This window comes from Micrasema longulum, unplaced genomic scaffold, assembly GCF_059751315.1.
Source record: "Micrasema longulum isolate JH-2025_06_02 unplaced genomic scaffold, ASM5975131v1 h1tg001139l, whole genome shotgun sequence".
Taxonomy (NCBI): domain Eukaryota; kingdom Metazoa; phylum Arthropoda; class Insecta; order Trichoptera; family Brachycentridae; genus Micrasema; species Micrasema longulum.
The window spans coordinates 67,197-91,710 of NW_028278327.1; the positions used below are offsets into that span (position 1 = coordinate 67,197).

General features: G+C 32.0%; 1 protein-coding gene across 1 annotated transcript; it reads right to left on the reverse strand.

The window, feature by feature from the left end:
* Window positions 1-4,391: 4,391 nt before the first annotated feature.
* Window positions 4,392-22,627, reverse strand: LOC148276830 (myrosinase 1-like). The gene is made up of 7 exons (XM_088233695.1): window positions 22,471-22,627; window positions 20,523-20,626; window positions 19,580-20,158; window positions 18,721-18,815; window positions 17,010-17,318; window positions 7,185-7,423; window positions 4,392-5,661 (listed from the first exon to the last, which is right to left on the reverse strand). The coding sequence occupies exons 1-7, from the start codon at window positions 22,512-22,514 to the stop codon at window positions 5,445-5,447; spliced, it is 1,587 nt and encodes a 528-aa protein (XP_088089821.1). The 5' UTR covers window positions 22,515-22,627; the 3' UTR covers window positions 4,392-5,444.
* Window positions 22,628-24,514: the final 1,887 nt, after the last annotated feature.

The following is a 24,514-nucleotide window of genomic DNA, read 5'->3' on the forward strand; positions in this document are numbered from 1 at the left end:
CTGATTAACTTTAATAAAAACAATTTAAAAAACGTGTAAAATACCTTAAACAATCTCAAAAACGTGTGCACGTAATCTGCAATACATGATGATATTCATTAAACAACAAAATGGTGTTTGCGCTGGCAAAAAAACATTGTCGCTGAAGTTGAAAATACAAAAAAAGGGTTGTTTCAATCAATATATCAGGTACTATAGAACTACATTATGAAATTATTGACATATGGCTATACTATTGACAACATTACTGCGAAGGTTTCGGAGTATTAAATGGCAGTATCTCATACATTTTCGACTTAACATATATTTAGTTCCGCAACAACAACAGCGGTCTTATTTACATTACAGAACAAAAAACAAACCAAAGACCTCTATTAATTTAAAATAAGTCACTAATAGGCAATAAAATATAAATGCATTCATATGACGAAAGTGGACTTTAATGTTTTTAACATATAAAATAGCTCATTGCGATAATTTATGCATTTTGAAAATAAGTCAATAATTTACCGACTAATCACAATAAACTATAAGCAGAGAGTAACTTCTGGCAACAATTATAAACTTGCCTTAAAGGAAACCATTTTGAAATTGAGCGATTTTCGAAACATCATAACTTTTGATCCAAATGAGATAATTACAATCTATAAAGAACTTTGAATGTAAAATAATGTTGTTAATTTACCTATTAAATGATGATGACTTTTGCATTGAAACTAAGTGACCTCTCGAATTTTATTTCAACTTCGAAAGTGGACTTTGGTATTTTATTAACGTATAAAATAGCTTATTGCGATGATTTCTGTTTTTTTTATTTCAAAACGGCAAAAAGTGGGCTCCCATGTTTTATCCTCTAAGGTACAAACATATTAATTATAATGCAGTCTAGGAAAAGTACCAACAAAATATTTGAGGGTTTTAGAAGCAAACTCCGAAATCTCCACCAAAAATGGAAAATTAGTTATTAATGCCAAAATAAACTATATATAAAAACCTACCTACCTAAATAATAGCGTAATTTAAAACCATCTCTAAATCTTGCAAAAATAGATTTCAATTATCCTACTTGACACCGCAAACTTAGAGTTCTTCATTGGGTTGGTGAAGCATAATTAGAAATCTTACAATTCTTTTTTCAAAGTTTTTCGCAAATATTTCAGTAATTTCTTCAATGGAGATTTCCAAGTTTGCTTCTTATACTCTCATTTATTGTATAATATATCATTTTAAACGAAAAAAGTGAAGAATGTTGTCTACCAGTTTATCTGGCTGTTTTTTGTAAAACATATTATTTTTAAAAAAAGACACAAAAATGAACAAACAGAAGAATTTATAAAATGCGTATGTTTAAAATAACATTTATTATAAAACATCTAACTTTCCAAAATCACGTATTACTCCCGCTATTTTTTCACAGTACGCCAATTTTGTTTAAGCACTGAATCAACCGAAGAAAAACAATACGTTTACCAAAGCACATGAGTACATCAAATATCAACACACTACTGGCAAAGTCCTAGCACAAATCCAAACATGATCTCCTTCGAACTCAGGCGAAATAACCTCTCGTTACTAATCCTTCACAAAAACCCTAATTGTCCTAATACCAACAGTAGGAACAATCCTATACAAAGACCCTAATCGTCCTAACAATCTCTCAGACCTTAGAGCAGACGAGACGGGTTCTAGAGCATGGTTGGCGCGCGGTTCTCTTGAGTTAGTCTACCATTTAGATTTGTAATTTACCACTTCCCTTCTATGAGACAAGAATAACACAGACAAACAAGAGTTCAGTTCAGACAACCTACAGCCTACAATCAGATTCGAATACAAATTTGGTAGTACAAAATTACATATTATCGCACACAACAAGTAGTATATAAGAGTCAGTGCACTGTATCTTTCAATTATCACTCAATTGCAGCGTATACCTACTTTCGGGCGTTGATAATACTACAAACTGAACGAGATAAAATAATATTTGATTATTGTTACCGTTGATTGTGTAATATTGATCAATGTAAAGTTGATGATATGATCTGTATATTGCAAAAATGTCTTATCTTATTCTCCACCATTTTTTGTGTGTTACCATTTTTTTCGTTTTTAATAATTATTTGTTTATTTGGAAAAAACAACACATTTACGTTTATTGCATACAGAAAATAAGAATAAAATAGAAACTAAAATTGTAAAAACAGTCAACATAAATTTTCCACAGTGATGTGAGTTATTGATTAAGTACATTATAGGTTTAAAAATAAAAGCATTTTAATAATTGAGAAATGGTAGGAATTTAGAAGTTGCAAATAATAAATTAAATTAAAATACATACATTAATAAATATAGTTATAAAAATAAAGTAAATAAAAATAAAAAAAAACAAAATAAAATACATTTAAAAAATAAAATAAAAACACAGAAAAAACACATTTACCATATTTATATACCGTACGTCCGAAGACCTATATAAAACTGGGTTGTTGGTCCTAGCTCCCAAAAGTAACAATTTATCAAAAAGAAGTTAGAATATCGAGACCCTAGCCACATATTTGTATCGGATTGCGGGGAATCAGACCCTGTCCAATCCCATTAAAACTTATGTCACCCTTTTTATCAGTATGTAGGACCTTTCCCTGTATCATTTGTACATTGATTAAGATACGGGGAAGAGGCCTACATACTCGTTTCATATGCAAGACTTATCCCGAGGGAATTATTAGACCTCATAAGTATGAGAGTAAAAACAATATGTGAAATTGTCCAGCCAATGGGAGAGCGTGCTACGACGTAAGCCGGGAAAGTCCGACCCCTTCTCGCTCTCCCTTGCGGCCTAGTATGCTGTCTCGTACCGTGCCCGACCGTGACACGGTACAAATTTGTTGATAAAACCTCGGCTTTTTTTTATGAATAAATGTTATGTATAAATCAAGACTGCATTTTTATTGAATCTACGCCCTCTCCGCTTTCGATGTCGCCGCCTGCCCCTTTGAAGAAGATCGCCGAAGACTCTGCCTGAAGAAAGTTATCTCACCCGAGATAGCCGGTCAAATAGCAGCTGCAGAATCACCCCTATCTACAGTTCAACTGTAATAAATTAAAAATGAGAATGTTTTGAATCAAATATATCAAGGGAGGAACAAATTTTGTTGTATTTTGTGCCGATACGGTTAATGAAGGAATTTTGAGCGAAATCATTGGATGGTTTAGGATTTCAAAAAAATCGGACTTGTCTGGTAAATCTGGTAGGGCAGATTAGATTGATGTTTTCCGAGAGACAAATACTTTCAGTTATATTATTCAAAATCTTGAATAGGAAACACATGTCAGAAACAGTTCAAGAAAGAAATAAATAAAACTAAAAGTTGTCTTATAAATATGTTTATCTATGTGAGGTGTAATCTATTGTGAATTATTGAGGTACACATATTATAAATAATTATTATACGAGATTATTAATAAAATCATAGCTTCTCATATGCAGTACCAGCTTATTTGTCATTGAATCGATTTTAAAAACGATAACTAAAAAACTATTTTTCTTGAAAAAAATACGAGGTACGAATACTTCCTATTCTTATTAGAAAAGGGTAATTTTTACTGTATTTTTATATCAATAGATGTCGCTACAACAATCAAATGGAATTAGATGAATTAATTTATAGTACCAAATAATGGGTTGTTAATATATATGTTAAACAAAAAAATCTTTTTATAATTTGCGTATTATTTGTAATGTAAATGCCATATTTAAACTATCATTTAAAAAAATAATAAACAAAATGTTTTGCAACTGGTACCTTTTTCACTAGACTTGGGGACCAGTATTAAATTAAAAAGAGGCAAGAGTGATAAGAGCGGAAGACTTTAAAACGTAATTTATGTTATATATAAAATTATGTTCAGCCCATGTTACTTACACTTTGTAAAAAGGTTCTTCAGCGGAAATAAGTAAATTGAATTAAAATCATAATTCTAGTATCTATTACACTTGGTTGTTTTACATAAATACATTTCATTTTATTGAAATATATCAGTCATATGTTGCAAAAGTGATAAAACCTTCATATTATTTCTACAATTTCTTTATGAGCTTCCACATATAATGTTTACTTACACACTTAAATGATTTTTTAAAATAAAGAGATATATGAATATAAAGAAAACATGACACTGGGAATTCAAATTTCGTTGACTATCTAACCCTTGTTTTTGACTAACTTTTGGTATCTGAATCCAAGATTGGCACAGTTTTTGTCTATCACGTTATTTTTTTAAGCTCAGGATACCCTCTTTTTGTCCCAAAAGTCATTCAAAATATGCATACAAAGGAAAATAATTTAAAAAAATACCAAACATACTGTACAAAGACTTTGTATGAAAGTTTAAAATATTTATTTATTTTATTTATTTAAATGTGCTATACAGCACTACTGCCAATTAATATATACAATGCGTATTTTATATTATTGGATAATTACAAAAACCGGTTTAAAAAAGCACACTAGATTATTAAGGTCCAATATTAAATAAAACAATAAGTCACTAATACACATTATAAAACATTGTTAAAGAGGAAGAGTCTAAAGCTGGTAATCCTAGCATAGAAAAGATCCACCTCTTTTGGTAGGTTGTTCAACAGACCAATCATAATCCTTACAGACGTCATCAACGGTAAATTTGTCCGGTATTCAGGAAGAACAAATGGTATGTGTTGCTTAGATCTTAAATAGTTGCTTGGCAAAAATAATTTTATGCGCTCCAAATGTTGGGGCTGTACACCCATTAGAAGTTTAAAGGCCATCAAAAGCGCGGCAATGCTCTTTCCACCCCCTAAACTCGTGATACCAAGCATATCTAAAAGGAACAATGCTGGGAACTGCAATGCGTAGTATCCATACTCTCTCTTGTACTGGTAACAAATAAACTTCTTCTGTGTTCAGGATGTTTAGTTACTTTAAGTCAATTGTGTTTTGTTTTTAAAAGGAATAACCCGCTAAGCCTCTATTTTAGAGACTTGTCAGCAGGTGGGAAAGAGGGGATATGGAAGGAGGTAATGAAAAACTCACCACAACACCCAGACTAATTGAGAAAAAAATCTATTATGCATTTTTTTCTTGCAACTGGCGGGAATCTAACCCGCGACGCCAGTTTCACAGTCAGTCTGACCAACTGCGTCACGACGCCTGTTCATGCAAGTGTGAAGTTCTTTTACCATACGGCAAATATCCATATGAATTTAAAAGTGTCACTTTAAGATAAGCTGTAGAGAAAAACGTAACGTGATAGAAAGAAAACTAATCATAGTTTTAAATTAGAATGCCTATTTCACTCTAAGACGGAACTCAACAGAAATGTGTTTAAAATTGTTCCCCAATGCATTTGTGGACGTTATATTTTTCATTGCCTATCTTTACATAGACACGGAGAGATGATTATTTCATTTAAATGAAGAGCAACGTAAAAATAATAGTAGAAGCTAACACAGCTGAAGGTTTGAAATTGGTAAAAGCAGATGAGCGTAGAACTGACTGTACAGGCGAATAGAATGGATTCACTGATTTAGTTTCAATTATATTCTTGTAAATGAGTCCTGATACTCGTATGGTTCGGGTCTTCTTGCTACTCTTGAAATCAACCTCGTACAAGCCAAAACGTTCCCTGGAAGAACAATATATTTAATTTAAATTGAAACAGAGATTTAATTAAGAGTTTTGTTTGTCAATTACGCGGCGTTATATTACGAGACACATTCGGAAAGTAAGTGTATTAGATTATTTTATATTTTAGAAATCGATTAAAAATTACAGAATATTGTCCGAAATCCGTTTTGTGGTTTAGCGGTTAAGATGCTTGAATCACGCACTAAAGGTTCCGGGTTCAAAAAAATGTTTTTTTTCTGTAATTGACCACAGTAATTGTAATTGGGCCTCCTGGCATGTTAAGGTGAAAAAAAATCAGGAATAAAGAAACTAATAATAGTATTAAGTTCCTCGATTGATCCGAATATGATATCACATTACTAAGTAAGGGCTTAGATGAGATAATCTTTTCCGTAAATATAATTTAAAAATACTATAAACTTAATTATAGTACTATTGTGTAGCATCCATTAGCATTTGGTTAAAAAATATGACTAAAATATAATGTAACGTGAGTTACCAAAACCATATAACGCGAGTTACTTTTTTTTCTGTATGGATAGTATTTTTTTTTTTATCATTATTGAAGTAAACAAGAATCCTTGAAAGTTTCCGTTACTTTTATTTTTTCTTACATGTTTGGTTAGAACTGAGTTTTATTATTATTATATATGTCTGTGCATAGAACTTCATGCCGAGCTGTGTAAAATTCGTTACGAAAGCGAACTTAATATTTGAAAAATATTGGTTTCCCTAAATTAAATTATTGATTTTCTAAAAATGTATTCTTAATCGATGTTCAATGTACAGTATATATAATTCAACTCTTTTTATTTATTTCAAAGATGGTGAACTGTAACTTATATTGGACAAGCTATAGTTATGTACCTATATTATATTTTTAAAATTTTAATTGCTTTCTCTTTACTTTTTTTTTCTAGTTTATGTATATTTTTGTGAACATATATTATATGCTTTTTGGATTCACATTTTTAACTTAAAATAAACGTTTTTTTCTCTTAAACTTAGATTGTGTAATTTTGTATTTTTTTGTTCAATGTAATTATGAAAAAAGATAAACCTACCTGTCTTTTTAAAAAAAATAACTTTAAAAAAAATCGTTTAAAAAACATTTATCGTACTTTTTACTTTTTATATTCTTTCTAATGATTATTTTATTCCTTTTAATGACTTTTTATTTTTTACACAATATGTTGGCGTGTTCATTGAATGAAACCATTGTGATATAATATGTACATATAAATTTTTTATGCTTTTTTTACTTCGTTTATCTACTGTATATTATTTGAAGTGTTTATTTCTACACAATATGTATTTTTTGCCGTGTATATTGATAAATATACAGAATCAATATTTTTTACACAATATAGATAAAACAAATAAAAACCGACTCAATTATGGAGTAGAATTTAACGTGAGTTACCTTGGAATTACGTTTATTAATTAAAGTATTGTTACAAAGCACAAATATAAAATAAAACTGTTGTCTGAATCTTTCACGAATAAAAAAGTTAAACTTACGTGTATCCACTTGTCCATTGGAAATTATCCATGAGAGACCAGATTGTCGCAGCCGTTACATTACATCCTTCTTGAACTGCCCTGGCAACATGTCCAAGGGTTTGTTGGAGAAAAACCACCCTTCCTATATCCACCAGCCCAATTCCAGTGGATAGACCAGACTCTGTCACTATTACCTCTGGATTACCATAGTGTTGAGAGATCCACATTAACACGTTATAGATGCCTGGTGGGTTCACCTATAAAAAAATGTGTTTTTACATTAGAATAAAGTTTACGATTCCATTTAAAACGTTCGTTTATTTTGAAAATTTAAAAAATGGTTTTTCTTAAGGATCTTATTTATTTATTTATTTATTTATTGATTTACACGCCCAATGGGCTTTTACATATTTTAGAAATTACATTTAAGTGCAGCAGTGAAACATAAGTATGTAAGTTTGGTAAAAATAAAAGATAACATAAGAAAAGCTAAAAGATACAATAATAGGTAAAAATCAGGAAATGTACTAACATAGGTATATGGTACATAGAAAAATATTTTTAAAATTTACATATGAAAACATACACGCATACATATACATACATATAAGTTTATACATTATTAAAGAGATACATGAGAAAAAGAAATAGTAAATAAAGAAAAATATTAAGAAATTTTACATAAATTAATTTATAACCTTTTGAATACTTAACCTATATTTATATAAAGACAGACAAAATATATCAACACCATACTCGTTACCTAACCGGTGTAGTCTAGGTATTGGTGAATTGTAATAATAATTGTGACTGCCAGGAGATTCAAAAAATAACGTTAGCTGCCGAGTATTTCGAAGAGGTACTTTCAAGCTGATAACACTAGTTAATTCCGGGACGTCCAATACGCCATTCGCTATTTTATATAAATTTAATAAGTCATTTATAATTCTTCTTTTACATAGAGTTGACATATTTAGTGTACATAATAAATTATCATAATCAATATTTTCAGCGGGTATATTAAGTTTGTAATTGATGAATCTAAGGAATTTACGTTGTACTCTTTCTAACTTTAAAATATGAACATTGTAATAAGGTGACCAAATTGTTGAATTGAATTCTAAATTACTTCTAACCAAGGCAGTAAATAGCACTTTGAGGGTAGTGATGGAATTAAAATCCTTTACAGTTCGCTGCAAATATCCGAGACATTTCATTGCCTTATTAGTGATGGTATCAATGTGAGGAATAAATGTCAATTTTTCGTCAAAAACTATCCCCAAATCCTTTATTTGTGTAACTCTTCCCAGATTGATATTATTAATGTTGTAATCGAATATTATGGGTTTTTTACTTCTTGTAAATGATATTACACAACACTTGTCGACATTTAAATAAAGTTCATTTTTCTGGCACCAGTTGTACAGCCTTACCAAATTAGACTGAAGAACTCCACAATCGGTATCAGAGGTAACAGTTTTTGAAATTTTAAGATCGTCGGCAAAGAGAAGAATGTCTACTTTCTCAAATATCGACACAATGTCATTAACAAACAAAGAAAACAGTACTGGTCCCAGGTGGGAGCCTTGGGGTACCCCACTAGATGCCTCAAACTGATACGAGTTATAACCGAATACTTTTACTAAGATTTTCCTTGATGACAGGTAGCTTTTAAACCATTCCAAGATATTACCAGTAATTCCCAGTGAACTAAGTTTGTGTATTAAAATTGTATGAGAAACCTTGTCGAACGCTTTACTAAAGTCAGTATAAATTGTATCAGTCTGATGACGTCTCTCCATTGATGTGATCAACCGATTCTGATGCAACATAAGGTTTGTAAGAGTTGATCTACCAGTTATGAAACCATGTTGTAACGGAGTGATAACTTTACTAATTTCATTGGTGAACTTAGTTAGCAAAACAGATTCCAGTAACTTTGGAATGGCTGACTGAATACAAATGGGTCGGTAATTGGAGACGTCAGTTTTATCTCCTTTTTTATAAATGGGGGTTAAGTATGAGATCTTCCATTTCTTGGGAAAGTTTCCAGTTTTCAAGGACAAGTTAAAAATTTTTGTAAGTGGACCAGTTAAAGAGGGACAACATTGTATAAGAAGAAGTGTAGGGATATTGTCTGGCCCAGCGCTTTTTTTTGGATCTAAGGCACAAATCCCCTTTTTTACATCAGAATCAGTAAATACACAGTCGTTAAAATCAATTAAATCTGTATTATCAATACTGTGTAACCTAGAATTAGAAGTAGAACTATAAACACTGCTAAAGTAATCAGCAAATAAATTGGCAACTTCCTGTGGTGTGTCTGCCATTTTGCGTTTGTAATACACTGTGGACGGAATTCCAGATTCCCTACTGTTAAGAATCTTGGAAAATTTAAAAATATGTTGCGGCTTAGATGCAGCCTCGACTTCAAATTTACTTACACAGTCTTGATAACAGGTTTTAGAAAGCTGCTTAGACAAAATTCTCAATTTCGAAAATTCTTCATAATCTTTAATGTCTCGAGACCTTTTAAAATTACTATGAGCAATCTTTTTATGTAGTATAACTTCAATAAGTTTTTTACTAAACCATTTAGGAAAATGACTTGCTATGAATGTAGTTTTAGGCACAGATGACTCAATGGCAGTATCAAGGATATGATAAAATTGGGCAATTATATCGTCTACATTTAAATTTTGATTTAAAAAGTTCCAATCACTGCTAAGGATAAATGAGTTAATGGCAGGAAAATCTGCTTTAAAAAAATTTAATCTAACATCAGAGGTTTTGTACTTTGCTAAAATAAGGGTTCCCAAATTAATGCATAAAGGTGGATGGTATCTATCAATTGGTAAAATATTTTCATTTGCAAGTTGCACTGAAATGTTATCTGAATTAGAAAAAACAAGATCCAAGAGACGAGTAAGACAATTATAAACATAATTTGCTTGACGGAGATTTAAAAACATTGACATTTCAATTATCTCACTTGACCCATGGTCTATGCCATCACTAGATTTAGTGTTGATACCATCTGGATCCCACTGTATATTGGGTAAGTTGTAGTCACCCGTCAAAACTATAGCGGCCTCAGGATACCGCCTTCGTAGACATTCCACTTCCAAATAATGATCTTTGTAGGTTTGCGTATCAGACGAAGGGGGAATATACACACAGCCTATTATTATTTTTTCTCGTTTTGATGAAATCATTACAAAAATTTGTTCAAAATTTTGTTTTTTACATTTGAGCATTCGTGATGAGAACTTAGTCGATACTGCAATCAAAACTCCTCCTCCACGAGATCTGTTAGAAGCAAGTTTATCCCGATCATTTCTATATATTAGGTGGTTGCTAAAACCAAGTTCGGTATTGTCGATGTTGTTGTTCAACCATGTTTCTGTAAATGAGTAAATGTCGAAATCCGTAGTTGGTAATGCAGTTTTAAGTGTCTGTAGTTTTGTTCTCACCCCCCTTACATTTTGATAGTAGAGGTTGATGGATTGTCGTTTTTTGTAAACATTTTTACTATTTTAGGATTGTTATTTATGTACTTTATTGTGATATCAGTCTCGCCGCTTGCTTTCCTACTATCAAGTTCATTACGAAGTTCGATAAGCTGTTTCCTTTGTAATGAAGACTGATCCTGGTACATGCGAATATTATTTTTTAAAAGGTGCTTCCTACTCAGTAGTAGTCGTGACCATTTGACCTCCAAAAATTCAACTTTAATTGCTCGAGGCCTCTCTCCAGTATTTCTTCCAAGTCGGTATATTTTTATTTCTTGACTTTGAACAGAGGAATCAAGCTCAGACAGTATTTTCTTGACAGCAGAATCATCTTCCTTAATAGCTGTGGCTCGGGTCGTAGATTGACTCTCAGGTAAGTTACATAAAACAATATTTTTCTCCCTGTAACTTCTATCTTGGACTTCGGATACTAGATCACAGATATTAAAGACGTCGATATTAGTTGAAGAGGAATACTTCTTAATCGTAGCAACCTCAGTCTCTAATGCGCTCATCTTTACTGCCATTTGTCCTATTGTGCACAAAATTTCGTTGGTTTTTGGGACTACTTTCCCGAGTTGTTCTTTTGTAAATTTATTATTAGGATCCATTAGCAGTGTAGTCAATGCATTTATAGCACGCTTAGCATATTCAACGAAAGATTGAGCTTCCATATTTACTTTTAGTTTTTTTTTTTTTTTTTTTAAGTATAAAATACTTTTTCGTTTTTTTTTAATTGAAAAATGGCACTGCTGTGTTCGCCTGAGTTTGTAGCGGACTTAGCTAGCAAGTACCTACTCAATGCGGCGCTGTCAAGTAGACCTCAGCCGGGACAATATGATTTATTCTAATGTAGGTAGACTCAACACAGATTTTTTTCGCATAAAATTTCAAATCCTTCGAGATTACAAGTAAACTAGTTGTAAAATATCTCACCAGGCAAAGATCGATTCCTTATAAATACGTATGTTTAAAAACAATCGTAAATATGCACCTTTAAGCTTTACTAACTGAATTTAAAGCGAGAGCAAAAATATTAGTACTTGCACTCTACACGGTTTACACGGTTCAAATCTTAAGCATCGGTTTTATCTTAAGCATAATGTAGTTATGTGTTTCATCTTTATAACATAGTAGATTAACATATTACAACAGAGATGAAGAACATTTAAGAGAAGGTAATATAGAAGTCTAGGCATCTACAGGGCTTATGACCTGTCAATGGCTGGTTTAAGTTGCCACTTTACACACTGTGTAACATTCACCATTCTGCCATATTTGAACATCTATATTCCTTCGATTCTCGCATATGTTGATGTTTGTGAAGTTAAAGAGCTGAAACCTTTATTTATGCGGGTGAGATTCATCTAATTGAATTGTTTCACCTGCATACTAGGCAACGCATGAAAATGTTATTTTTTCAATTTCTATACTTCTTCATGGACCAGGTGGATTTATCAACAATATTTTGAGTTTGTCTTAATATTTGTAGACAAGGACTGGATTCGACTCCCTGGGGAGCTGTTTATATTAACATATTACAACAGAGATAAAGAATTTAAGTTAATTTAAGAGAAGGTAATATAGAAGTCTAGATAGTAGATAGCAGTAGCGAATGGTGATTTTATTTACAGGTAAGCTATAAAAAGTATAATATATATTTGTACCTACATAGGAGGTATATAATATAATGTAAGTTATATATACCATAAATTGATATTTTTCTGTGATTCTGTGTGATACAACAACTCTCATCCATGAAATCAACTCAAACGATGTAACTTCGTGATATATTATATTTTTTAGATATATTATCCATTACTTTAATATATAATTCATTACAAAAAAAAAACAAAAAATACCACTATGAATTCAGTCGATATTAGGTATTCAATTGAAATGTCAACTGGCCGCACTGTTCTAGTAATTACTAGTTCTAAAAACGATCGCGTGGAGTGCTATATGTCCTACACTATGACGCATAAAAGTTATGGTCTTATGTCATAAGTACCATCTCAAAGAAAAATAGTCTTTAAGAAACAATGTTTGAAATACTGTTTTCCAAATCAAGAATCTTCAAATAATTTGTGTAATCTGCAAGTTTAATCAAGGAGAAAAAACCCGCACTGGGGTTAGTACATTCAAAATATAGTATACTTATTTGTATGAAAAAATAAGCTGGAATAATCGGCTAGTTTCTTGGCTCACCGTAGGCGCTGGGCGCGCTTTATTTATATTAATATTTATATTAGGATAAAAATACAAACGATGGAAATGATTTAAAATAAATGGTAATTATTTATTTGTTTGTCTGTAAATAAAGTTACAATAAAACATTATTATGGTTAGTCAAATGTAATGGTAAGCTGTGCATAATCGCTTCTTTACACGGCTCGCCCCTGGTAGATAGTATGTATAATAATGAGGCAGCGGGTTGAAAACACACTACAATATTTACGAGCTGACATTTCAATTGAAAATTTTGGTTAGTGACTTGGATTTTTTGAAAAATTTTAAACTCTAAAGGTCCACAGCAGATATTATTTTTATTCCTAACGTTACTCGGATAAAGATGGCCAGGAAACAAGATTTGCTTGTGAAATATATACCTTGTTAATAATAATCAATGTCAATAATAATATTGCAACTCCCATAGAAAAAAAATATATTTATAGTTTTCGTTCAAAAGTCACTTTACACAAATAACGCAAAAAGTTCATTTTATCTATGATTTCTTCCAGTATCTCCCAGTTCATTGACTTATTTAGGGCCTGTTGCTATATTCATAATCAAACATCGTTAAGCGAGACGGTCACAACACAACGAGTCGAAAAGTTCGAAAGTAGTATTATTTTTCTCGTAATATTTCACGTATTGGAATTTAGGAGACAAATTTAGACTTGATGTATCTTTATAATATAATTAATCGTAATTTTTATCGCACATTTTGTTAAGAGAATGTACCCCTGAATGTCCCCAGTCGGCGATTGAGATCGTACACTACATTTTATCTTCCAACCTTCGATAATAATATGGCGCACTTTAATGCATTATCACGTATGTTAAGATTATACAATTATGCTGAAAGTAAAGCTGATATTAATATTTTTAACGATACATTAAATAATTATAGGGGAACTGCAATGCAATTCATAAAAACAAATAGTCCGTTATGTTCGTTAGGTAAAATAATTTGTAATAACCTGTTAGTGTTTACTGTAATAACTTTCATAACATTAATAGAATTTAATTAGGCTAGTCAATAGGAACAAAAAATAATATGTAGGTACATAAACTTTTTTTAAACTTATTTGCGCATGTTGTGTTCACATATAATAAACAATATCTAAACATAACAAATTGTGATTATTTTACCAATGTCGTATGTATTGTTTATTGTTTGTCAAACATAATATTTTTAAGAAAACGTGTTGACCCTTTTTACTCTTTGCTCACGCACGTGTTCATTTTTTAGTGCTTAGAATGTATACCTACACAGATGTGTAAACTCTAACGCCCGTAGCACACCTCCGCTGCGAAACTATAAAAGCGGAACCGCAGTAATTTCGCCATGTCTTGTCCGTATGTAAGAGACGCGGAACACTAGCGAAACTGCCTGTTCTAACGCATGAATCTGACTATAATTCTATCTCTTTCCCGGCGCGGTTTCGTCGATCCGATCCGACGCCAGTTACACTCCGCGCTCCGGCTGCCACTTTGTTGCGGTGCCGCGTTGTTTTCGCACGTGTTTGTGGAAGTCGACAAAAATAAAAAGCGAAACTATATTTTTTCATAAATTAGACGTTGATTTTACAGAAAAATTCATTCAAGAGGTCAGAAATAGACCTATTTTCTATTTATTAAATCATCCAGACTTTAAAAATATTATGAAAAAATTGCAGGCATGTAGAGAAATCCAGAGGGAATTAAATAAGGTAAGTATGAATTCTTATTATAATAATTATATAATGTATTACATGTATTTGTATATTTATTTATTTGTTCATGAGATAACATTATGTATTAAGTACATGTATTATGTTTAATAATTTATTTGTACTTAATTAAGAGAACATTATCGTCGAAATGGTGGCACATATTATTGAATCCTACCACTTGCACTGCTACTTTACTCTTACAAAACTCTCTGGGCTCATTCTAAAATATGGATAGAAACGATCCTCATGTGACTAGTTCTTTACATAATCGGTTTTCTCCTAATTTCTTTATTTTTTCATTAATGTCGTGCACCTAAATTCTACAAACTTTACGCCTTTTCAAAGTTAAAGTCCAGAATAATATTGTTTCCTTTTCTGACTGATAACGACGACATTTCGCTCCGATTGCCCCAACTCAACTGACTCGCGTGACCAGTGTTGCCAATCTCATTTTTCTGAATTCCCCAAAAATCTAAATCAAATTACCCAAATGGGGAGAAAACAAAGTCCCGATTCTCCACAAATTCCCCACATAATTATCTCAAGAAAGAAAACCGTTTTGAAAAAAATATGTACATAATAACATGAAATACAAACTGGCTTGAATTGTGAGTGTAGACAGGGTCCACCACCGGTAACTTTGCCATTTATGCACATATAATATTACAATATTTTTTGGTTCAAACAAAATAGACTAAAGGCCCAATCATCCTCGATATTTCAAGGGGTCGTTTGTGGGCTCTTCAGAAGAATTTAAACATATTTAGTTAATAACCTACCTTAAGATTATCTTGCGTTTTTTTATCAACAACTTTTAACAACCATTTATCAACTTTAGGACAAAACCGTTATTATTTTGAAAGAGAATAAAACAAAACGCAAGCAGTCGTTTGTACTAGTACCTAATGTGCTCATCCGACTGTCATTGTTTTCATTTTCCGGTAAAAGGGGGAACCCCGAATTATTAATTAAAATAGATGTTGGGTTGCGATTAAAAAATATCGATTTCATACATCATAATTGATGTTTTAATCACTTACCATCAAACTATCGATGTGTTTGCAAAAGAAAATTAATAAATGGTAAAATGTTAAAATCCCCGCATTTTCCCCGGATAATACCAATCCACACAAAATCCCCAATCAAGTTGAGATTCTCCGCATCTTGGGGAATTTCCCACAAATTGGCAACCCTGCGCGTGACGTTCCGACGCCCAGTTCCGCTACTCAAACTACACTTGATCGCAGCGGAATTCATACAGCGGTTTCGCTACTCGTATTTCGCAGCGAAGGTGTGCTACGGGCGTAAGATTGAATGCCGGAATAATAATATTCTCTCAGCGAGATAATAATTATTCACTATTTTCTGACAAAATTTAAAAACAAGTCAAGAAAATATTTTTTAATCCCTTAAATTTATATTCACATTAATTTATCAATTTGTATACAATTATTTATTTTTGCTGTACTTTTTTTACATTACGAAAAAGAGTGTCCATAATAATACAATATGCGCCATTTTCGTGATATAATACCGAGTATATTTTTTAATTCCCTTAATTCAATATTTTTTTAACTTATGCGTCGTTTATTATTATAATGGATAATGTATACGGTGCCGTTTTGGTAATATAATTCTTCAGGGGCGCTTTACAAAGCTATTCGTGAATACTGATTTTAATTTGTATTATGGATAACTTATATCGCACATCCGAGATCCTAATTAACCGAAGTCCGAAGAACCGATCAACCGAGGCCCGTAAGGCCGATACAATGAGGCCAAGAGGACAGGCCTAACAGCTGACTGCTATTATTTTTAATGACATATTCGTCACTATTCGATTTTAATCGCTTACTAACCGAACTACTTTCGTAGATATTTTTATATATTTTTAGATAAATATTTACCTTCTTATGATTTACCAAAACGTTTTAATTTTAGGTCCATTTTTCGGAATCAGAGTCATGATAGAATTGGAGTTATGGTAGAGCGGGGTGGGGGTTCGAACCTCGGACTTTTAATCCGTTAATCCGCGATATTAGCCACGGGACCACAGGTTTTAACATTTCGGATTTAAAATATCTGTTTATTTTGTGTGGTTTTGGCAGCTTTTTTAGAGAGATCTTCGTATAGATTGCTGTTAACAACAAAAAGTAAATTGTGAGGCCCAATGGGTCCGATAGTTGCAGGTGCCCGAGATTCTAATCAACCGTGGCCGTAAGGGCCGATCAACTGAGACCCGTAAGGCCGATGAAACAAGGCTCAAATGGCCGGTTACATAAAACCCAAAGGGCCGACTTTTCCATTACGTAATCTCAATGTAAAACCGACGCGACGTGGAACGTTTGTAGATATTTAATAATCAATGGAAACTATTTTAGTTTTTTATTTACCCTCAGCCATTTTGATTCAGAATGCTCCCAGGAATCCAGCTGCAGTGATTCAAAGCCAAGATCGTCCGCAATCGAAGGTTCAGGGAAATGCGGCTTTTGTCCTTGATACTCTCGGTAAACCATGGAAGTGTAGTAGTTGAGCCCCAGGAAGTCTGCTGATCCCTTCAGCAGTTGAATTTCCCGAAGAGAAAACTGTGGCAGGCGGGAGTTCGGATAGCCTTGCTGCACACTACGAATGGCTACAGCTGTTTTCATGGCTTCAGGATAGTCGCCATCTTTGGAAAATATCGGATGAGCCTGCCAACCAAGCTGCAAAAATAATTATTTCATCATTGATTTCATGATTATTAGATGTGTGTGCACACGATTTAGACGAGCTTCGCCACCACTGCCAGTCAAGACAACGACGCGAGATTGGAGCGATGTAAAGAAGACTACGTTTTTGTGCAAATTACAACCTATATCGAGGTACTGTCAATATCAGGGGTGTAAAGTGAGGTTTTTGATTTCAAGAGTAGTTACTTAGTACTCGGTACATAAGTAAAATATACACTTACTACTAATACGGTTAATTCGAGTCAATTACTTTGAAATAAACTAAAAAGCGATTTTATAGCATACTTTCAGCAAAACAGAGTTATCTTCCAAAGTTTAATATTATAATATCAAATTTGTTATATAAGTCTCAATATATGAAAAATAAACATGGATTGGTACGGTAAAACTACTTCCACAGAGCCTCTAAAGATTTTGATTTGAACGTAGTTATGCAGAAAGCAGCCAGCCATTGAAAAGCGAAACAGAGATAATAGCACAATAGTGAATAATATAATCTACACAACAGTTGGAATGTTTTTGACTTTGACAAATCATAAGCAATAAAATCATTAGTTTTTTTTACATACTACAAACAAGAATCTAATTTTAATAAAATAAATAAAACATCTTTGTTTTTAACCACTAATTTTTATTTTCCACTGACCGGTTTCAAAGCAAACAAGCTTCTTCGTCAAAGTTAGTGCTTCAAATATAAACTTTATAAGAATCTTATTATTTATTTGACCAGTTTTATAATGGTTTTTAAAGAAACGTAAGATTTTTCTCGTGCTGTGGGTGTTTTCAGCAAATTGAGAAATGCCGTTTTTATGATCGAAACTCTTTTAATTAATTATTACAACAAGGATGAAGAATACCTTAAAGAAGAGAATATGAAATATCTTGAGGTGATTTTCACAAAAATGGCGCTATATAAATTATCCAAACATTGCTAATATTATTATATTACTAATATTATTAATGACTCCCGAGGGGGTGAAATCCAGTCTTTTGTCGACAAACATTTGGACAAACTTAAATATTGTGATTATTACATTTTTTTGTGTGAAAGCGGTTTGGCTATTTTTAGCAGAACATTGAATTGACCATACTGCACCCGATAACACCAATGTCTCATTTTGTCGTATTTTTTATAAGTTATTTATGTATAAATATCGAACCCATATTAGATCGCCATGATTAACAACAAAGTTATTTTAAATATTTGTTGTACTTGTTAAATAAATAAGTTAGCTTACAACTGATTTTAGAATAATATTTAAAAAATAGGTTCTCATTGTTTCGAAGTCAAACTTTTAGGAAAGCATTAGTTCCATCCAATCTATGGACAGACAGCGCATGGTCGGTATCATTTTTTTTATATAAAATAACTCACTGCAAACTGCATCCCAATCTCAGCTATCTCGCGATCCCTTGTTGAGTTAGAAAATGGTTCAATCCACGGTGAATACAATGCAATTCCTACTCGCCCTGAAAATATTATAACTTTTTTTATAATAAACATACTCATTGAAGTTAATGATCAAAATTTTATTTAAAAGCTAGTCGAAATCATATAAACTTGAAGTTTTTCGGGTGAAAAGGATCTTAATATGCATTATTTATTAATTCATTTAAAACTACATTCGTGTAAATAATCGTGAAATAATTCAGGCTGTGCCAGTGTCAAGCCATAATAATAAACAATAAAAAATACATGGAAAAATGAATTAGATTAAATTATGACATGTGATACAATAGAATAACAATCCAGAAAAACAAGGTATAAATAATAAAATTCCAAAGAATACAATATGAAAATAATATATATATACAAAAAAATAATTAAAATGATAATTGAGATATGGTTTCTAGAAACTCACTTCATACTTCAGTAAGAAAAAGGAGTGAGTACTAAATTAAAAAATACAAAAATACATAATGAAAAAACATATAAATATCTAATAACAATGTCAATTTTTGCCAATTGCTAATTTGCAATTATTGGACATCTTATTAAAATAATAACAATTTACTATAGTATGATACTGTAGTAGCGTAGGTACAAATGGAGATTCATCGTTTTGTCCAAAGCCAATAAGTTGAAACATCATAGCAGACTTCCTTTACCTTATACTTTATTGACCATATTTTATGCTAATTAGTAAAGTGTGTTAAATTTTAACCGCTTCACTATTAATTTTCTTTGTCTCTAAGTTTTTACTTATCTCTATTAAGATATATTTGTATCACACCTTTTTGGGATGCTTTGTATTCATTCTTGTACAAATGATATGCCCCAGAATGTGCCAGAAGAACACTATGCTCACACATGTACTCAATTATCCCTGGATAACTCACGGGGGGCGCATATTTCCTGTCCGTTCCGTAGCCATTAGTGCAGATCAAAGAAGGTCCATTGAAAGTGATCCAAGTTTTAACTCTGTTCCCGAAACTCTCGAAGGCAACACGCGCAAAGTCCACGAAATAGTTGGCCATCAGAGGGTTACTCCATCCCCCGAGATCTTGAAGCTTTTGAGGCAGATCCCAGTGATAAAGTGTCACGTGAGGAGTTATGTTCTTCGCCAGAAGCCCGTCAATAAGACTGTTGTAGTACCGAAGACCATCACGGCTAATCTTGTCGTTGAAGCCAGATGGAAGCAAGCGGGTCCAGGAAATGGAGAAGCTGTAGAAGTCAACTCCAAGCTCTTCCAGCATTTCTATATCCCGTTTATAGAAATGGTAGGAGTCACATGCGACGTCTCCAGTACTTCCATCATCTATGGGAGATGACTTTTGATGGGTAAACTCATCCCAAATACTCTCTCCTTTATCTAAAAAGGAAAAAACTGTTGTAATTCATAATATATGAATACTGATTCAACATTTAGCCTTAAAACCTAGTAGCAAAAAGCCAAAAGCCAACTTTTTAGACCCCTTTTTTCTAAATTCGAAAAAAAAATATCGGCCCTTCCTAATGTACAATATAATAATACAATACAAAATACAATACATTAGAATAATAAACAAGGATGTAATAATATGTACGAAAACAGTAAATTGTATGTGTGCGACGTTTGTGTTTATGTGTATGCGAATGTGAATCAATTCCAGATTATGAAAGTGATGCAAATATATTCAATGATTAGTTTTTGAAATCAATGTTTATTTTCAGGTGTAACAATTGCAAATGTAAACCTGATGTTTTCCAAGCTCCTTCTACTTGGTACGCCGATGTTGCCACGCCAAACTTGAATTTATTTGGAAATGTTTGTCTGCCATTTGCTTGTGATATCAAAAAGCTGAAATAAGTATTAAAGAAATTTATTTATTTAAACACTCAAAATACAAAAATATTCCGTTTACATACATATGCATATTGCCTGAAGGCAATTTCTTCCTAACCCAAACCGTTCGGTTTGAGAAAATCAATGGTATATGAAGAATTTGTAAATAAAATAGAGCGGTGAATGGGTATTAAAAGGGTTCATTTGATACTAGAGCGAATAGATAGCCCATGCTGTGAGAGAGGTTCTCTCAGATAAACAGGTGAAGTGGAATTATTTAAAATATTGTGAAGAACTGATAGAATATGAAAAAAAAACTTGTATTTTATTAAAAAAATAATATCGCAATAGGAACATTTTATTCAATTTATTATTAACATATTACAACAGAGATGTATAACATTTTATACAAGGGAATATGGAAGTCAGATGAATCTCACACGCATCAATATTGTTTTAGCACTTGGAAGCATATGGAAGAATTGAAGGAAGATATGGATGTTCAAATACAGGCAGAATCGTAAATGTTATACAGTGTGTAAAGTGGCCAATTTAACTTTAGAGAAAAAAGATGCCTAGACTTTATATTCCCTTCTCTAAAATGTTAGTTATCTCTGTTGTAATATGTTAATATTAGCAGTTTCCTAAGGGGTTGAATCTAGTCCTTGTCAACAAAAAATTTACAAACTTAAAACATTGTCAATTTATTATTATTATTAAAATTATTTTTGGATTTTCCGATTACTAAAATTTCGAAATCATTTGATTTCTTACATTTATTAACCTGTAATACAATAAAAAAATAACCATTTGCATTTATATGATTTACCTAAATATTTCAATTTTAAGGGGTATTTTCAAACAGTTGTCTTAAATTTACAACTATTGGAAAATGTGAATCAAGTTGTCGTCGAGCGGGGTTCAAACCTCGGACCTCTGATCCATGTGTCCATCAAATACTTAATTAAAATTTCATCATTATCACTCCTTTTGAATCATTTTGGTAACATGAAGGTCTAGTCTTACGTTTCAGGTGCCAGTCCGGAGACTACTCATTAGCGGCCTCCGTATTGTAATGGATACACAGAAGGTTTCGGGTTCGATGCCCGGTTAAAAAAAAACGTTTTAAAAATTCATACTTTTTTCAAGCCTGGGTGTTCTGCGCTACAATTCAATTGGATCTCCTGGCCCATTGTGATAAAAAAAGGTTTTTTCAAATAACTTTTTCCGAATTCGAGAATTGAACCCAAAACCACGTGCACGGTGGACAAACAGGATAACCATTTGACAACAAAAAAACATGCTTATTTTAATATATATATTTTTTTTTAAGTAGGTACCTATAACTTTTCCCATGAAACTTTGTGTTCTATTTTTTTTTTAATATGCATCTTATTTTTTATTACATTATTTATTTAGTATCAAGTTGGGGAAGAGTGGGGGCTCGAACCTCAGACCTCTGATCCGTGAGTTCACAACACTAGTCACGGGAGTACAACCCGATTTACTACAAAATTTTATTATACACTCATGATTTTTCAATGCTAACTAAATAATTACGAATAAATCAAAAGGGTTTTAGTCCCATGGCTGGTGTCGCGAACTCTGGATCAGGAGGTCCGAGGTTCGAACCCTGCCCTAACACAACTTGTTTCCCATTTTATACCACGGTTATTTACAGCTAAAAAAAAAATGGGCACAAAATTGAAATATTAAAGAATCGAAAGAACATAAATATTAGTTTTATTTTTGAAAAAGGTTTCACTTTAAATAATTTAGGAATTAAAATAACGTGTTCCTTCTAAAATTTATAACTATCTTTAAACTTTTGTATCACTATCACAAAATATTTTCCCTACCTTCCCGTGACTAGAAAAATATAAAAAGCACTTTTGATAACCATAATTTTGAAAATAAACACATATGAATATTTAACGGAACGTGTAAAATTACTTCACAACGAACAAGACAAAATATAAATTTAAATTACACTCGCAAACACACATTTTAAAATATGCAATTAAATTTTTAAACTGTACGCAAAGGAATTATTTAACATTATCTTAATTGTTACAGCTACAGTATCACTATAAAGAAATAATCACTTTTAATATTGTTTCGCATTTCTTACCCAATGTTCTGTTTTTTCTAAAATATTTTTGAATGCCATCCAATAAATTTAATATACAAGTATCAATGAGACATTAATAAGTTTGAGCGGAATTACGACAGTTGTATTTTAGGTAGTTTTATATTGACTTAAGAAGAAACGTGGAATGACTTTTCTTCATACAGACGTATTACCGTATGTTCTTCCTAGATTATGGCGCTACAGCAATGATTTTTTTACACAACATAGATATTTATCATAAGCCCGTTTTTGTTGATTTGTTTTTATGATAAATTGTTTTTTTATGGGAGTTGGGACCATCTTAAAACCCATTAAAGCGTCTAGTTTTATCTGCCGTCTTCGGACGCATGGTATACAAACTAACGAATATTTTTTTTAAACAAAAAAGAGATTTTAAAAAATCATTGTGTTATTCTTTCCATTTTTTATTTTTACTGACATCGCATTTACTCTTAAAATTTTTCATGCAAATTGAAACGATTAATATTAAACGCAAAATTCAAAATAAGAAGATATAAAAAAGGCAACGACAAACGAACAAAATATCAGCCAACAACAGAACCACCACTTGACAAATTTAATATTAACATTTAAATGCACATGATGCACCTAAATTAACCAGACGACACATAACTTGTCTTTTTTGTTTCTGTTTAATATATATTTTTTTAAGTATTTATTTTTTCATGTTATTGAATCGCTTGCCAAATACAAGAGCCCCACTCTTTTTGGCACTTACAACATGGTCTTATAGTCTAAACGCTCTCTAAGAATTCTTGGACTGAAATGGGATTCCCATGTCAATGATATTTACCGACCAACAAAATACTTCGTTTCTGACACTCCATGACATCACCAACACTATTTTGAATATCATAAACTTTTCTGCTCGCACAAATTTAAAATACACATTTCATCATTATATTCACAACCAGAATACACAAAACTCAAAAAATCTTCTTGTATCTGAATTTCACTCAACAAAGTTTGGCCAACTGCCCGATGAACTAAACAACGAAAAGTCGAATAGCAAAGTGTAGCAATTAAAAAATATTACTTGAATCTTTTTTATAGTGATAGTTATTGATATAATTTATATAAAGAGTGTTTGATATTGTCTTATGTTTCTAATGTGATGTTTTCTTACTATTTTGGATTGTATTAACTGATATGATGTATTGCCACAAAAGTGTTTTCTTTTTATGTACCGTCTCAAATAAGTTTTTTTTTGTACAACTATTTAAAGTATAATATCTTGTTCATGCATTGTATGTTTTATTAATAATAATGTATGGATGGGTGCGCGTGAATTAAATTGAGGTAAAGTGAGAATTATGGATTACAATTGAAGTTATTTATTGAGTAGATATACACTAGTTATATCCTTACAATTTTTGAAAAGAAGGAATTTACAAAAGCAAACCCCTGTGCAAGGAGCTGGTCGACGGACGACACGAAATACCAAGATGAAATGTGAATGTTCTTCCGATGCACGACGTTTAATAACTTGTCTGAGTTGACGTTGCATCGGATTACGCGTTGCGAGCCAAAACGGTGTTCGGTTCTGCTAACCTTATGGTTGTTGGTGTGGTGCCCCTCGTTTTTCGTGCTAGCAACGCGTTTTCAACCTCTTAAAGAGCGTTCAAAATCGCACGGCCAGACTGTACGTATTTTGGTTAAATAGGTTTTCCCGGTCAATGTTATCAATAAAAAAAAGTTGGGTGATCCCGTGTAGGTTGGATTCGTTCCGAGGTTTCGGCTACCATTTCAGG